At 39.6% G+C, this 15,930-nt stretch overlaps 1 protein-coding gene across 8 annotated transcripts in view; it reads left to right on the top strand.

Moving 5' to 3' along the window:
• PDE1C (phosphodiesterase 1C) overlaps positions 1-15,930 on the top strand; it is a 334,235-nt gene that overhangs the window by 267,028 nt on the left and 51,277 nt on the right. For 6 of the 8 annotated variants that reach the window (XM_041728172.1, XM_041728174.1, XM_041728170.1 and 3 more), the window contains one exon: positions 5,131-5,199. In XM_041728172.1, the coding sequence (XP_041584106.1) occupies positions 5,131-5,199 (69 nt within the window). Of the gene's footprint in view, positions 1-5,130; positions 5,200-10,726; positions 11,297-11,408; positions 11,470-15,930 lie in introns of those variants that run through there. The other 2 variants (XM_041728175.1, XM_041728173.1) reach the window with 2 other exon arrangements.

The raw sequence follows: 15,930 nt of genomic DNA, 5'->3' as shown, positions 1-15,930 counted from the left end.
TGGAACACGGAGAAGGTGTTGGTAGATGGGCTTAGCCATAGAGATCAGAGGCTGTGGGTATCACAAAGGCAGATGTTGCAAAATGCTAGAAGAAAGGGATTGAAAATGCCCAGTAGGATGATAGATACTTTTCCTACTCCCGTCTTTCAGCACCACCTCTGCCCGTGGGATCTGTCCTCTGGCATTTTAACAACATTCCTATTGTTGCACCATTACTAATGTTGACGCTTGATCTCAAGGGCTCTTAAAATACCCTTTCCCGGCAGACTTGGGCTGTACCCACCCTGTTTTGCAGAAGGGAAATAATATCTTTGAATCAAGCTCTATATCACTGGGGTTTACTGCTAGCCTCACGGTCCTGCGTCTTAGGTGTGTTTATCGGCCCCAAGGTTGGTTGTCACTTCCATCAGTGTCCTCTTCTCCATACTCTTGATGAATTAGAATCATTGCCCTTTAGCTGAACCAACCAAGGACATTAATTTGAAATATCTGAAAGCTATTCGTTTGTCAAAAGATACTTGCAGTCACAGAGACTGCAGTGATGACATTTCTGCCCCAAGCTGACTGATTGGGTTGTTTACTCTTTGAACATTCACATGCCGTGGGTCAAGGACGATGTAATCTGTGACCTTAAAATGCTTATCTTCCAAAGATGACATATTAGCTACATATTTACACACACACAAACATACACCCCTCTCTTTTGAATATAAATAATAAACACTATATTGCACCGCACAGTTTGCTAAGCACCTCCACATGGGTACTGTTACTTGATCCTCACGATTCTATCTTGAAATTAGTGTTTTTAAATTTTTAGAGACGAGGAAAAGAAAGCTTGGCAACATCAGCCCTGATGTAGTTGTTTATTTATGTTTTCATTTTACCTACTTCATTTAAAAACCATTTTGGAATTCTAAAATCACGGAAACACAATCAATTTGTTAAAAAAAAAAAAAAAAACAACTAAGAAAGCAGAATAAAATTAGAGACAGAAAGTAGCTGGTGTTGGAGCAAACCAGGGCAAATGTTGGTATGTAGTCATGCAGGCTGAATAGGCCTCCCCAGTTCCCAGCATTGTGTCATAAATTGGATCTGAGTTTCCTGGAAACCTAAATAAAAATGAAAAGAAACCATTTACAAGATTCATATCGTCCATGAGGATAAAGCACATCGGTTGTTCAGAAGAAAGAACCCTTCCCCCCGACAACTGAAAGAAATGTCTTCTCTAGGTATTCACTGAATGTGTGCTTCTCACTCATGGCTGCAGAGCGGGCTCAGCTGGGAGCTTGAAAAAATGCCCATGCCCAGGGCCCCACCCCAGATCCATTAAACAGTGTGTGTGGGGGGGAAGTGCCTGGGTATCAGCATATTTTCTTTACAGCTCCCCAGATGATCCTAATGTGTAGCCAGGATTGAAAAGCCCTGACAGTGAATTCCCAGTCACTCACAGAGCAGCAACCCAACTAGATTTCTACAATAAATCCTAGAGAGAGTTATAGGAGTCCCAAGGCGTTCTGCTGGCCGGCAACAGTAGGGCACAATTTGGAAGCTGAGCTGGACCTAGATCTTCCAGCTCAGTTTCTGATGTTTTTCCTGGGAATGGGAGCAAGGGAGGGGTGGCGTTTTAAAAAATGAAACTTACATTAAGTATTATTCCCACAAATGGAATGGTGAGTAAAGTGTTTGTGATTTGGTGGCTGTGGCATGGAAAATGACTTCAGGAACACAACCTCAGTTAATGGGGAGCCAGTGGGAGGTTGACTCAGAACCTAACCACACCCAGTCGTCCATGATATCACCTAAAAGGCTGGAGAAATCACAGGTTTATTTTATGTGTCCCCCACCTGCTACTTGTTTGTGAGGTATTGGGCATTTCATCAAGCACACAGAAAAAATAAATCCATGTCCAGAGGGCTTGCAGTTCTACTTTCCGGTGACCCAAGGCTCCCAGAGATTATCTCATTCAGCTACTGCAAAGAAAATAGCAAGGGGATGAAAATCTGCCTCAAGAAAAAGCCATCAAACCGCAGGCTTTTGGAAGATCATAGTACGTGATTTTTAAAAAAATTGCACCAAACATTTCTATGAAATCGCCTGGCACTAGGGAATGTTCCTACAACTAATAACACTGATAGCTTGCCATTCAGTGCTTTGCAAGTTTTTGAGCACTCACTTAGGCAGTTACATTTGATCTCTCAAGTTCACGAGAGTGTCCATGGAAAGCAGAGTGCCATATTTTCCAATAGTGAGACCAAAAAAAGGAAATTTATATCACACAAAGTTTTCCAAGCCTGCTTGAAGATCAGAATCACCTTGGGGGCACTTGTCAAACATCCAGGCCCTTTAGGAAATGCTGGCTCACCAGTGCTTGGTTGGTACTTTTTTTCTTTTTTGTTAAAACTATTGCTTAGGTTTTTCTTATCCTTAGGCAAATTTAGGATACCTGCACTTGATGGAAGCCTGGATAATGGGTTAGTCGAAAAATAGCAAGAGTCATGGGGGAAAATTTCTCTAGGTTTGAGCTCTGAAGGATCCTGACTTAACTATTTTCCCCAGATGCTCAGTAGCTGTGTGCAAATTACTTAAACTCGTTTGGCTCCAAATTCCACAAAATGGGAATTATTTTATTATCAGAATGTTAATAACAGAAAAGATAACTAATGTACATTTAATTGTCTATAGCTAATAATGTGCTTAGAACCTGCAATTACCTCATGTGCAACAGTGACTATTACTATTACTAATGACCAAGTGGTCAGATTGTGAATCACCTCTCTGATAAAAAACCTGAACCTAGCCTTCATCCTGAAGCAGTGGTTCTCACCTGAGAGCAGTTTTGCTCCTAGGGAACATTTATCATTGTCCAGGTCCAGGGGACATTTTTGATGATCACGACAGGGGAGGTGCTACTGACACCTAGTGGTAGAGGCCTAGGAATGCAGCTAAACATCCTACTATGCACAGGACAGCCTGCTCCTGCAGCCCAGGGGTGCCGCTGTTGAGAAGCCCTATCCTAAAGGGACAGTGAGACAAGTAAAATGTTTTGTGAGCAGAGGGATAAGTGCTTTGAGTCATTGGCATCCCCGTGTAAATGCAGATTCAGTGGGACCCAGAAGTATTTCTGGTGGATCAGAAGGGCCTCTGGACAAGGTCAGAGGCATGGCTCTGCATCCTGGTGGTATCCCCAAGCAGAGCTGACTTGTTACACCCAGGCCCACCATTCTTTGTGTAGGATACAGCATGAATGGCGCCTTCTGGAGTTGTGCAATGAGGCAGCCGTGGCCAAAGTGATACTTTGGGTAATTTCTCCCCAGGGTGTCTGAGACACCTCATTCTACTGATGGTCATTAAAACCACCTGGGGAACTTGTTGACATGCAAACATCTACCTCCATTTCCTGGATATTTCACTTTAGTAGGCTCAGGAAAGGGCCCTGGAAGCCATATTTATAAAAATCACCTCAGGGAGTTCTGAATCATGGTCATAACCAGGTTAGGACCCTCTGATTTCCCTGCCAATTAAGATCTTCAGGGCATATACAAGACCTGGACAATGGAGACATGAAGTTCTGCCCTAGATAGCTTCTCTCACCTCATGCAAATTAACCATTTTTGCATCTTTAAGGTATTTGGATTAATTTTGTGTTTTCTATTTTTACTATTAGTCCTCCTTCCACTGTTAACACCACTATCTCTACTACTGCCAGTAATAATAATAATGAACAACAACACAGGATGTCAAGGGTGGTACCATGTTCTTTAAGACTAAAATGAAACCTTCTCAAACACCATTCCGGGTGTATTTCTCCACATCTCACCCGCGACTCTAGGGTAGAGAAAGTTTGCTTCCAGCGCCAAGTTTCTGCTTCCTCTGATGTGGATCAGTTGATGGCTCATCTTGTTATCTTTCCTCATGATTGCATTGACTCAAGAGAGTTTCTCAATTAACACAACCTCCATAGACACCAGGCCTGTGTGTGCAAAGTGGACTTTACAAAAAGTTTGAGTAGGTTCAGGGGCTTGTAACACAAATAACAAGGAATCACAAGAGCCTTCTGTTCAAGAATTCTCTCTGCACCACTGCCAGTTCAGACTCCAGGCATCTGGGGTGTGGCTGGATTCTGACATCCAGGCCTCTTTGGCCCCACTCTGGATGGCAAAATAAACAAAGAAATGAATGAATGAATGAATGAATGAATGAATATTTGTATACATGTATATATAATTTATATGTATCTATGTGAATGCGTATATATATATGCCTGGGTGTATACGTGTGTATAGACCCATACACACACATACTTATATATTTATGTAAATGTTCTTTTGCACAACAACTCAACCTCCTCTTCATTTTGCTCTCCTTCTCCATCCTCACTCTGGGATCTGGCTTGTCACTCCTTCATGGCCCACGAAACTATTCATATGCACAAAGATAGATAATCCCTTTCCCGGGAGGAGTTGTGATGCCAGCTGCCGGGAACTCACAGACCCCACTAACCTAGCATTTGTGTGGCCTTCTGCACACTCTCATATACTGTGGTCCCTTTCATCCCCACCAGAACACTTTGAGGTCATTGTTATTTCCCTCATTTTGCAGAGGAAGACCTGAGCTTCAGAAAATTCACGTCAATTGTTTCAGGGCAATAGCGTGTAAAGGGTATAGGGACAAACTCCCCGATTCCTCAATTCTAAATCTAGAACTTCCCCATCCACAGCAGCAGTTCTCCACCCTAGAGGCACATGAAAATCATCTGGGGAACCGATCGTGGAGTTCCACCCTAGTACAATGAAAACAGAATCTGAGGGTGGTGCTCTGGCAACTATACATTTAAAAAACTTCCCTGGTGGTTCTAAAGTGCAGCCCTGTTCTAAAGTGGACCCCAATATACCAATCTGCCAACCAGTAGACTCGAAACCATCGTGTACACAGAAGAAATGGCTGTGCTCCTGGCTCTTCTGGATCATGGAATCTGTGCTGCTCCCATGACCTCACCTAACCTTCTTCTAAATGTTGTTTTCAGACCCAAACATTTGGATCATTTGATAATGTTTCAGATGAGCATATAGCTGTTCAACAAGTGTGTCCACAATCCTACTCCTCCTTACCCCTTGTTTCTCTTTCCAGGAACCAAGAAGCGCTCTCATGGCTCACCAGCCCCCAGCACTAGCTCTGCAAGTCGCCTTACCTTGCCAGGTGGGTAGATGGCATTGTACCATCATCTTAGCAATCACAGGTAACAGAAAGGAATAGTTTCCCAGTTGATTTTGACAATTGATGAACTGGGAATCTGGCCTCTTATCTATCCAGTCCACCCCAAGTTATCAGAGAGCTTTACCCCTGTCATCAATATTTGTAAAGTTCCTTCAGGAATGGACATAATGTACTCATATTTGGGTCCTGGTCTTTCCTGTTCATTGATGCAAAGAGTAGAATCTTGTTCTTCCTTGATGTTCATCAGGACATGCTATAGAAGAACTTCTTTGAGAGACAGATGGTGCAGGGGAGTGTGAGCCTTTGCAAGAGACTTGAGTTCAAATCCCAGTTTTGCCTTCTTCAGATTGTGCAAGCTCACTACACTTATTCAGCTTCTTGGAACTCTTGTTTCTCATATGTCTGCATGATGAGGATTGGAGGCAATGCTTGTAAATTTAGCGTAATACTGACTTGTAGCTAATCTCTACTTTTGAGAAATATGGAAGTCATGTATCATCTGCACTGGGTACCATCTAACATTGACCAGAAAATTTTAAGCATTCATGATGATCCTGTATAATCACTATTTAGTATAAGGGACACCTGTTGGTCGTTCTGTCTCCATGCATAGGGTTACACTCTCTAACACAGTTTAATTTTTACTAGTAAAATTTGGAAGAACACATTAGTTTGGGAGGAAGGAGAGGTCATAAATATGGACATTGGCAAATTTAAAAAGTAAAAATTATAAGAAAGAAAAATGTTAATGCTAGCACTCAGAGCTAAGATTACCCCTCCTTCCAGTCTTTATTAAATACTTTTTTTCCCTAGATTAGAATTCTATCCTACATAGACATTTGTATCTTCTCTTTTAAAATTTATTATTCCATTATATTTCCTCCATGTTATTAAATATTAAACAATATTTCAGAGACTAACATTTCATAGTATACCTCAATTTATTTATATATTCATTGATAAATTTGGCTTTTATGTAGCTTACATTTTTGCTATTATAAATAACCTTACATTCCTGTCCATAAATCTTCTGAGTCTGTACATATTGATTTAAGATAGATTCCTTTAGGTAGGGTTACTAGCTCAAAGAATATGTATGTATGTATTTAAGTTCTTGACACATTATTGTCAAAATGATTTCCAGAAAGGTAGTATTATTTTATACTTTTAGTGATGTTTGCCTTTTACTACACTCCTGCAAATGTTAACATTAATACTTTACCAATTTGATAAGAAAAACTTATATTCATATTCAGTTTGCACTTACCGCGTTTTAAAAGAATCTTTTTTCTTTTTGTTATTTTTTATTTAAATTTGATCAATTAATATATAATGTATTATTAGTTTCAGAGGTAGAGGTCAGTGATTCATCAGTCTTATATAACATTCAGTGCTCATTACATCAAGTGCTCTCCTTAATGCCCATCACCCAGTTACCCCGTCCCTTCCCCCCACCCAGTGACCTTCAGTTTGTTTTCTATAATTAAGAATCTGTTTTCTAATGCTAATTTGTCTCCTAAATTTCTTCTTTTGGGAATTGCTGAATTTCATCCATTCTGGGAGGGATAGTGCCTTGCGTTTTAGTCCGTCTGTGTAGGAATGTTTTGCAATCACTGTTGTGTTATAATTTGATGAGCAGCATTTTTTTCTTGGTAATACATGAAGTAATAGCTGACTTTACAATCAGTGGTATCTTAGATTAGATGAAATATAATCTATATCTATCTGCTTTTTCAGCCTCAACTTCTGTAGCTTTACTACCGCAGTCCAAAAACTGCTCAGTGTCCACTGAGTAGCCCTTGAGCTTTCTTGCCACTGTCACTCTGCCTGGAATACTCCTTACCCTTTTCTAATTCTGGATAATTTCTCTTTGTGGTCCTTCCAAATCAACTAGGTAGGATTAACAGTGATGTATAATGATTTGCTTGTAAATCCCTTTACTCACTGATTGGTGGCTTTTCCAAGGGTGGGGACTATCTTTTTTTCCTGCCCCAGGGCCTATCAAGGTGATAAGCACACATTGGGTGCTCATTAATGTTTATAAGACTGGGTCTGTGGGTGTATGAGCGAGAACTGTCCGATTTCATTTATGACTATATAGCAAGCAATCACCTTCAGAAAAGACTCATTTTCAAATTTGGACTTGTACTAACTATATTAATTTGTTTTTTTAGTATCGATCAGACCTTTTTCTGTAGTCTCTGCAAGCCTCTTTTATCTTGTTCCTGCTTGTAGTTTTGGTGCTTTTAGGACTATAAACATTAGGAGGAAAACTGCTCCAAATCAAACAACTCCAGTGTGTTGTAATGGTGTTTGCTTTTCTCTGTAAGCTTATAACATTCCTAGGTCACGTGGCACCTCTGACATCATTCTGGACAACCACAATAATATGCAGAGCTGACCTGGTTCCCACCTGCTGTGCTGGTATCCTACTGCTGGCCTGCTAGGTTTCCAAGGCTTATGAGTCTGTGTTGCAGCCATCTTGTCTTTGGCCTTAGTTTGGCAGTTTAAACTGGTCCTAAATTGGGTGTCTCAGGCACATTTCATATTATACCATAATTTGTTAGGCACTGAGTTCTGACCATTCCAAACTCTATAGAAATGGAAGGGTAGTTCTCAAAACACTTCACATAAGTAACCATGCGTTGTTTAGCAGACACCCTTTACATCAGTCTTTACAATGGCCAGCTCTCTACTTCTTCCTACCCCAGGAATACCACATACTGCCTCCCTTGACTCAAATGCCTCTATCACAAACTGTTGGTGTCAAACAATTTAAAATATCGTGTTTAAGGATGCTCAGAGAACCAAATAGTGAAATAATAATCCTTGAAAAGTAATAAAATGAAATTGTGCAGAACAAAAATACAAGAACAGAGATATGCAAAAGAAGCAATTCAAAATCTGAAATTTATTTATTTTTTTTAAAGATTTTATTTATTTATTCATGAGAGACATAGAAAGAGAGAGGCAGAGACACAGAGGGAGAAGCAGGCTCCATGCAGGGAGCCCGACGTGGGACTCGATCCTGGGACTCCAGGATCACACCCTGGGCCGAAGGCAGGTGCTAAACTGCTGAGCCACCCAGGGATCCGCAAATCTGAAATTTAAAAAAGCAAACAACAGTCATTGGAACTTAAAAAAAGAAAAAAAAAAAAAAAAAAAAGAAAAAACTCAAAATGAAACACAGCTGAAAAGAGAATTAATGTTGGAAGTTAGCTCTTAGGACAGGATAGCAAACATAGTATAGAGAGGAAATTATATAAAAAATGAAAGCATGAACCATAAGACTTTTAGAAGACGATGTAAAGATAAATCTGTATGACCTTAGATTAGGCAATGGTTTCTTAGATATGACACCTAAAACCTAAAGAAAAAAATAGATAAGACTTCATTAAACTTTTGTGTTCCAATGGATACCATTAAGAAAGTGGAAAGAAAATCCACAAATGGAAGAAAATATTTGAAAATCATATAGCTGATAAGGGTCTAGTATCCAGTATATGTAAAGAATTTTTATAACTCAACAATAAAAAGATAAATAACCCAATTAGAAAGAGGACAAAGATATTTTGGAAAATATCTTTTCCCCAAAAAATATACAATGGAATATGAAAAGATGCTGAACATCATTAGTCATTGGAAATGCAAATCAAAACCATAATGAGATACTGCTCTACATGCACTAGAATTGTGACAATAATAGCAAGTGTGATGATGTGAAGAAATTACTAGCCTGTGCATTGCTGGCGGGAATGTAAAATGGTGCAGCCACTTTGGAAAATGGTTTGGTAGTTTCTCAAAAAGTTAAACATATAGTGACTATATGACACAGCAATTCCACTCCTACATGTATTCCTGAAAGAACTGAAAACATATGTTTACACAAAAAGTTGTCCACAAATATTCAAAGCAATATTACTTATAATAGCTAAAAAATGAAGAAACTAAATGTCCATCAAGTGATGAATATATAAGCCGAATTTGCTATGTCCGTACAACAGACATATTATCTATTATCTGTCTAAAGGACTGAGTATTGATACATTCTACAACATGAATGAACCTTGAAAACATTTTGCTAAGTGAAAGAAGCCAGGCACAAAAGGCCATTGCATTGTATGATTCTATTTATGTGAAATATTCAGAATAGGCTTTTCCATAGAAAGCAAAAATGAACTAGGGGTTACTAGAAGCTTGAGGAGAGAGAATAAAGAGTGAATTCTCATGGGTATGGAATTTCTTTTTATAGTGATGGAAATATTTTGAAATTAGATATTGGTGATGGCTGCACAGCCCTGTGAATATGGTAACTGAATTACATACTTCAAGTGATGAATTTTATGTTATGTGAATTATATCTCAATAAAAAATGAAAGAGCATGGAAGATAGATAAATGGCTCTAAAAACTCACCTTAGGTGGAAAATGCAGCTCAATTGCAATACCTAAAACCAAATAAAACTAAATGCATATCTAATGATATTGTGGAGATTGCCTAAAACTACCTCAAGAATGAGAAATTCTTTTTTTTTTTTTTAAGAATGAGAAAGTTTTTAAATGCCATGGGAAGCTGGCTTTATTCAAACGGGTTGCTTATAATAAAATGACAACCAACTAATGGCAAAATTTGCATTCGTAATAGTTGATGCCAAAAGACAATGAAAATGTGTCTACCATGTGTTGAGGGAAAGTCAACGAATATATAATAGTTAAAATAGTTCAATTATTAGTTATGAGTGAAGGCAAAGTAAAAACATTTTCAGGTATGTAACGACATAATTTACCAGTTACAGGCTTCATTGAAAGAAAAATTAAGGGGATATACTTCAACAAAGAGAAAAAATATAAAGCTATAAAGCTTGAAAGACATTGTCCATTTAACATCTGTATAGTAGCCTATTATATAAATGAGCCACAGGATGTTTAATCATTCTCCTATCGATGGTTGCTTTCCATTTTTTGCCATTACAAACAATGCTTAACGTAACATCCAGTAAGAAAAGCAGGTTGCAACAAAATATATACCATCTAACACAACTTATATTATCTTTTAAAACAAGCAAAAATATTACATATTTAGTGGATGCATACAAATGCAATATATATATATATATATATATATATATATACACACACACACACTCAGGGATAATAAACATCAAATTCTACATGATGTCTTTTGGGTGGTGGGGAGAGAGAAGTATCATGGAAGAGTGTAGTAGGTACTTCCACTCTATTTGTGACATTTAATCTCTTTAAATGAACTTATGAGCTAATATGCAAAATGTTAAGGTTTGATTAAATTGTATTGAGAATGTATGGGAATTTGATAATATTATTATTATCCATATTTTTCTGTATCCTCAAAATATTATATACTAAAGAATTTTAAGTGAAAAACCTATGGCTGTCTTCCAAGACAGTTTTGTTTGGTTTCATCCATGTAAACATGATTTTACATATATTTAGGAGAAATTTAATGTTTTCCCTTTCTAACATATTGGGAGAGATGGGTATTGGGATATGAGGATTCAGATATGAAGAAAGTCCTGCTGGCAACATGCTTCAATCCAGAAGCCACCAGAGACCCCTTCATTAAAGGAACTAACTCCTTGTGTAATTTCCGAAATTATCAAAGGGGTTCCTCTAAAGCTCCCGCACCAGGAGACTCTTCTGGGGACACACCTTGATTCTTCGCGTATCTATAGCAAAGTGACTCTTACGTAGTAAAGTAATAGCACCTGCAGCTAATTTTTTTCTAGAGCCACCTTCAACTATGCCCCATGAGGTTTGTGAAGCCAATCACGCTCCATGGGTGGGCTGTAAATGATGGAGAGCTGAGGAAATGTTGGCTCTCACTGGAGGAGTTGCCCAGAGCTTCAGCACTACTTACAGTCATGACTGCTAATGATGGACACTAGTCAGTGACTTACTTCTGAGCTGATTCCTCAGGGCGTCTCAGTCACATCATTTTCCTGAAGTTATCCTTAGATGGAAAGGTACAGTACTGTCACCATTCGCTGATAGAGATAGCTGATTGCTCCCCTGTGTGTGCGGCTGCTGGCGGGCACGGTAGTGTTGGCAGTAGATGCAGCTCTGCTTCTAATCTCCATGCCCGAAGTAGAAAAAGAGTTTGTGTGTTGAGATGCCAGCTGGCTTGCAATGACATTGTCGTGTGTCCTATTTTAGGGGACTACGGATAAAACGTCCATCCAGAGGATTCCTCCGAAGAGAACTGACCAGCTCTGAGGTCTGAAGACATTTTAGGAAGCTTATGCTTTTTTTTTTTTTACCAAGACAAAGTATTATGTATATCATGTTATTGAGAGGTAAACTACAAAAAATAACTTCTGATCTCCCTAATACAGGTTTTTTAATAATAAATACTTTGATATGTATTGCACATCTATTGAATATCAGGGACAGTGCTAGATTCTTAACATGTATTACCTCGTTTAATCCTCACGACAACTCTGTAAGGAAGGTACTTTATCTCCATTTCACAAATTAGGGAACTGAAGCATAATCGGATAAGTAGCTTGCCTGAAGTTAGCAGGCAGCAAGGCAAGGCAAGCCTATGCTTTTTGCTTAAGTTTCATTGCTAATGGATAAAGACTGGTGTCAAATCATCCATACTGTAACCACCTTTCTTACTCTCCCGGGGATTAGACCAATTACCCATGCACTGATTTCAGGTGCAACTATGGGTGCGGAGGGATCCCACACTGTCTTTTTTTTTTTTTTAAGATTTTATTTATTTATTCATAGAGACAGAGAGAGAGAGAGGCAGAGACACAGGCAGAGGGAGAAGCAGGCATCATACAGAGAGCCTGACGTGGGACTCGATCCAGGGTCTCCAGGATCACGCCCTGGGCTGCAGGCGGTGCTAAACCGCTGCGCCACCAGGGCTGCCCCCCCACACTGTCTTTTAAGTGAAGATTCCAGTGAGTGCTCTCTTTTTGATTCTTTCATCTTGAGTTCTGTTTAAGGGATGGTGGTTGTCATTCTTCCTGTGGACTGGATCAAAGCTCATTCGTGATGTATTGAGTTGGCACTTCAGAGCTCTACAAACCTGGTGAAATTTAGCTTTGCAGGCTTCTTCTGGCATAGGTCCTTGTTGGTATGAACAACGGGCAGAGCTACTGACTGAGCCTTACACTTCCCATTTCATATGCACATGTGGAAAACCACACACATTGATGGAAAAAGCTCAAGAAAAAGACTTAGCTTTTCTCCAAAATATTTTTTTCTCGTTTGAAACAGCATGCCTCACATACATTGGGCCTGCCAGGGCAAACAAAATGAAAGAGCTAAACTGAAGATGATCCCTCCTTGAGGGAGGACTTTTTTGTTCTTTTTTTTGTTGTTAGTTAAAATAATAATTTTATTAAATGAAACCATTAATCATTAAATCATCAGGTTGCAGGGCATTTAATAGCCAGCCATTGTTTGAAGAAGAGAGCTTGTTTTCCAGCCTTACTTAATTGCTCCTCCTCTTTCACCTCTCTGTCAGAGGGAGAGGGGTTTGAACACCATGCCTCAGTGCCTCTCCACACTCTAGGAAGACTTTTTTTTTTTTTAATAATAAATTTATTTTTTATTGGTGTTCAATTTGCCAACATACAGAATAACACCCAGTGCTCATCCCCTCAAGGGCCCCCCTTCGGGCCCGTCACCCATTCACCCCCACCCTCCGCCCCCTAGGAAGACTTATAGAAAGGAGCTGAGGTTGAAGTGTTTGTGTAAAGCAAGTGTGTTCGGGCTACAGACTGGAGACTTCAAAGGGAAGGAACTTGCTGGCACCCTTCGATGGCAACCATGGGCAGCAAATCTAGGTATCGAGACATTGTTGACGCAGGGGACAATGTCAGGGCCTGTAGATGCTGTTCAACTTTGCCAGCTGGTGTGTATCCTAAGTGATTCATTTTTATTCTTTAGTAAGTGGGAAATCTGTGAAGGTTACCGAGTATGATGCAGAGTAGTTTACTCATTCATTAAATGTTTCTTAGCACCAACTGTTACCAGTTCTGTGATTAGGTTCTGGGGATGCAAGTGTGCATAACACCCTTTCCCTATCCCCATGAGGTTCGTAGCCAAGTTTAATTATCTGTGGAGTAAAGCATAAAGAAGCATTGAAAAAAAAAACCAAGGCGTCAGTGATTTAAGAATGGCTTCCAATGAAGGTGACTTGAAGAATTATTATGCCTCAGCATAATAAATGCAAAGAGTCTTAAGAATCAAAAATGTCCTTGTTATTTTCCTAATTGTACCCAGATTAGAATTCAGGGACTGAAATTTCTTTCATTCTGGTTGGTTGTCTAAGTCACACTTCCCATCCCAGCCAGGATTTCCAGCACTCACTCACATTCATGGTTAGGCATCGCCCAAAGTGATTTCATGAACATCCATGCATGTTGTACCTTGTGTAAATAGTTTAGAATGTGGGCTGAATGTTTTTGCTTTGCTCCAAATGGCCCTTAGTTTCAGCAAAGGGGTTCCCTCAGTTAGCTGATAAATATATTTCCATATATATATATACATGCACATTTTGGATAATTAGTCTTTCATGAATCAGAATGGTCTGTTCTCTGCCGAGTGTTCACAAATAAATTCATTAAGTTAATCTCTTCATTGTTTGGTAGGGTCTTTCATGTAGTAAAATCCAGTTGTGCAGGGAATTGTATGACTTTTCTACACTATAATAACAAATCCATCAAGAGGCACCATTAAAAGGCCCTCAGTGATGAGCATTCATCCCCTGTGCTAAATTTTAATGGTAGCCACATACCAAGCACCTACGACATGGTGGCAGTCTGCAAGGTTACAAGTTACTGTACATATGTTATCTCATTTACATCCCCTTTAAAATCTTCAGAGCACCATGCAAGGCGGTTACTGTTCTTCCCATTTTTCAGAAAAACAGAAACAGAAAACCTGAGTCCCAGAATAGTTTATCTTCTTAGAATCTTACAACTAGTAACAGCTTAACCCAGTTATGTGCTGTCCCAACTCATGCTTCTCTTGTAATAATACCACACCACCTGTCCCCAGAATATATTTTCATGGGTTCAGTTCTTGTCACAGATCTTAGCACATGGCCATGGGTTGGAAACTCCTGCATGTAATGACAAAACCCTGCCACCTGCCCCAGGCATCCCTTAATGCCCAAGTATAAGGTGACTTAGTCTCAGAACAAACTTGGATCCTAAGCCAGTGTTTCTCAAACTGGGTGCACGTTAGAATCACTGGACATGACAAACATACTGATACTTGGGCTCCACCTTAAAATAATGGATTGTTTCGGAGATTCTTAGGGGTAGGGCTTGGGCATCAGTAAACTTTAAAGCTCTCCAACTAATCTGATATGCAGCCAGGTTGAGAACTGCAGGTGGATGCAAACAGCTTCAGTCTGGATGAAGGGCCACAAAACCATATGGTTTATCTTTTCCCTATGGACATATGTTCCTCTGGGGGCCTAGAAATGCTGATGGATCATCTTTCTATCCTAGGTAGTGATTTGGTTCATGCAGTGTCTTCTCAGCTCCTTCTGGATAGCTTCTCAGACAGCAGGTTTCCTGTTTTTGTGCTCTTTGCTCTGTGAAGTGAAAATGTGGATCCAGGAGGTTATTGAGCATTCTCATGTTTTTGAGGTTAAGTCCTTGGAGAGCCAGTGTCTTTTAAAATGTAGATGATGGGTTTCGTTATTGTAGTTTTAATATAAAATACACCTTGAAGAGCATAAGGGTAGATCATCACCTTAGACAACAATACATATGATGGGTATGGTTTAAGAGTGATTTTCTGGCTGGGTTTATGTTGCTAAATTGTATTTCTATGAAAGGAAGAGACACTAATCAGTGTGGCCTCAGTATAATGCTTTCTGTGCCTTGAGACAGATGAATTCCCTAGCTGGGAAACTATACTACTACTGAATTTTCCTGGCAATAGCAAATCTCCCAGCTAATTCCTGAATTGTAGGGTCTTCATCTGAGGAAGGATTAGAAATAGATAGCAAGATAGCACCTACCACATGTCAGTGCCATGCTGACTGTTCACTTACGTGATTTCCTTCGCTTATCATCACAGCTCTCTGTAGTGAGAGTTATCATCTCTTTTTTACGTAGGAAACTGAAATCATGTGCTTGAGTCATAGGGGAGTAGAGACGGAACTGAATCTGGCCCCTTCCAAGGATGGGGGCAGCTGCAATAACGGATGTGAAAACACTGAATGGTACAGAGGACGGAGACCATACTACTAATCTTCTTAAACAGTATAGCCTTGGGTTTACAAAAGTTGTTATGTTTCACTTTCATTTTTCAAAGCACCTCATGGGAAGCCTAGATAATGAACAAGAACCAAGTCTATTCTGTTGAAATGTATTAGTATCTTCCATTTACCCTTTAAGGAAAAGACCAGCTTTGGAAACCAATTGATCGAAACTGCTAGAGGTTTAAAGGGTGTGTTTCTCCCTTGGGAATGGGATGAACCCTTCTTGTTTCAGTCCTCCATGGAGCTGATACTAGCATTGAGGGGAGTCTTTTGGCTGATTCTGTGTTTTCTCATGAGCTCACCTTCAAAATGCCACTGATTCATGCCAAATTAGCTAATGAGGCTGACCTGACCAGAATCAGATATAAACCCGGTTGGAATTGCAGACAATCTGAAAAGATATCCTAGAAAGAAGCTAGAAATAGTCCAAAGGGGAAACAC

This window comes from Vulpes lagopus, chromosome 13 (genome assembly GCF_018345385.1).
Source record: "Vulpes lagopus strain Blue_001 chromosome 13, ASM1834538v1, whole genome shotgun sequence".
Taxonomy (NCBI): Eukaryota; Metazoa; Chordata; class Mammalia; order Carnivora; family Canidae; genus Vulpes; species Vulpes lagopus.
This window is presented reverse-complemented; position numbering and strand designations above follow the sequence as displayed.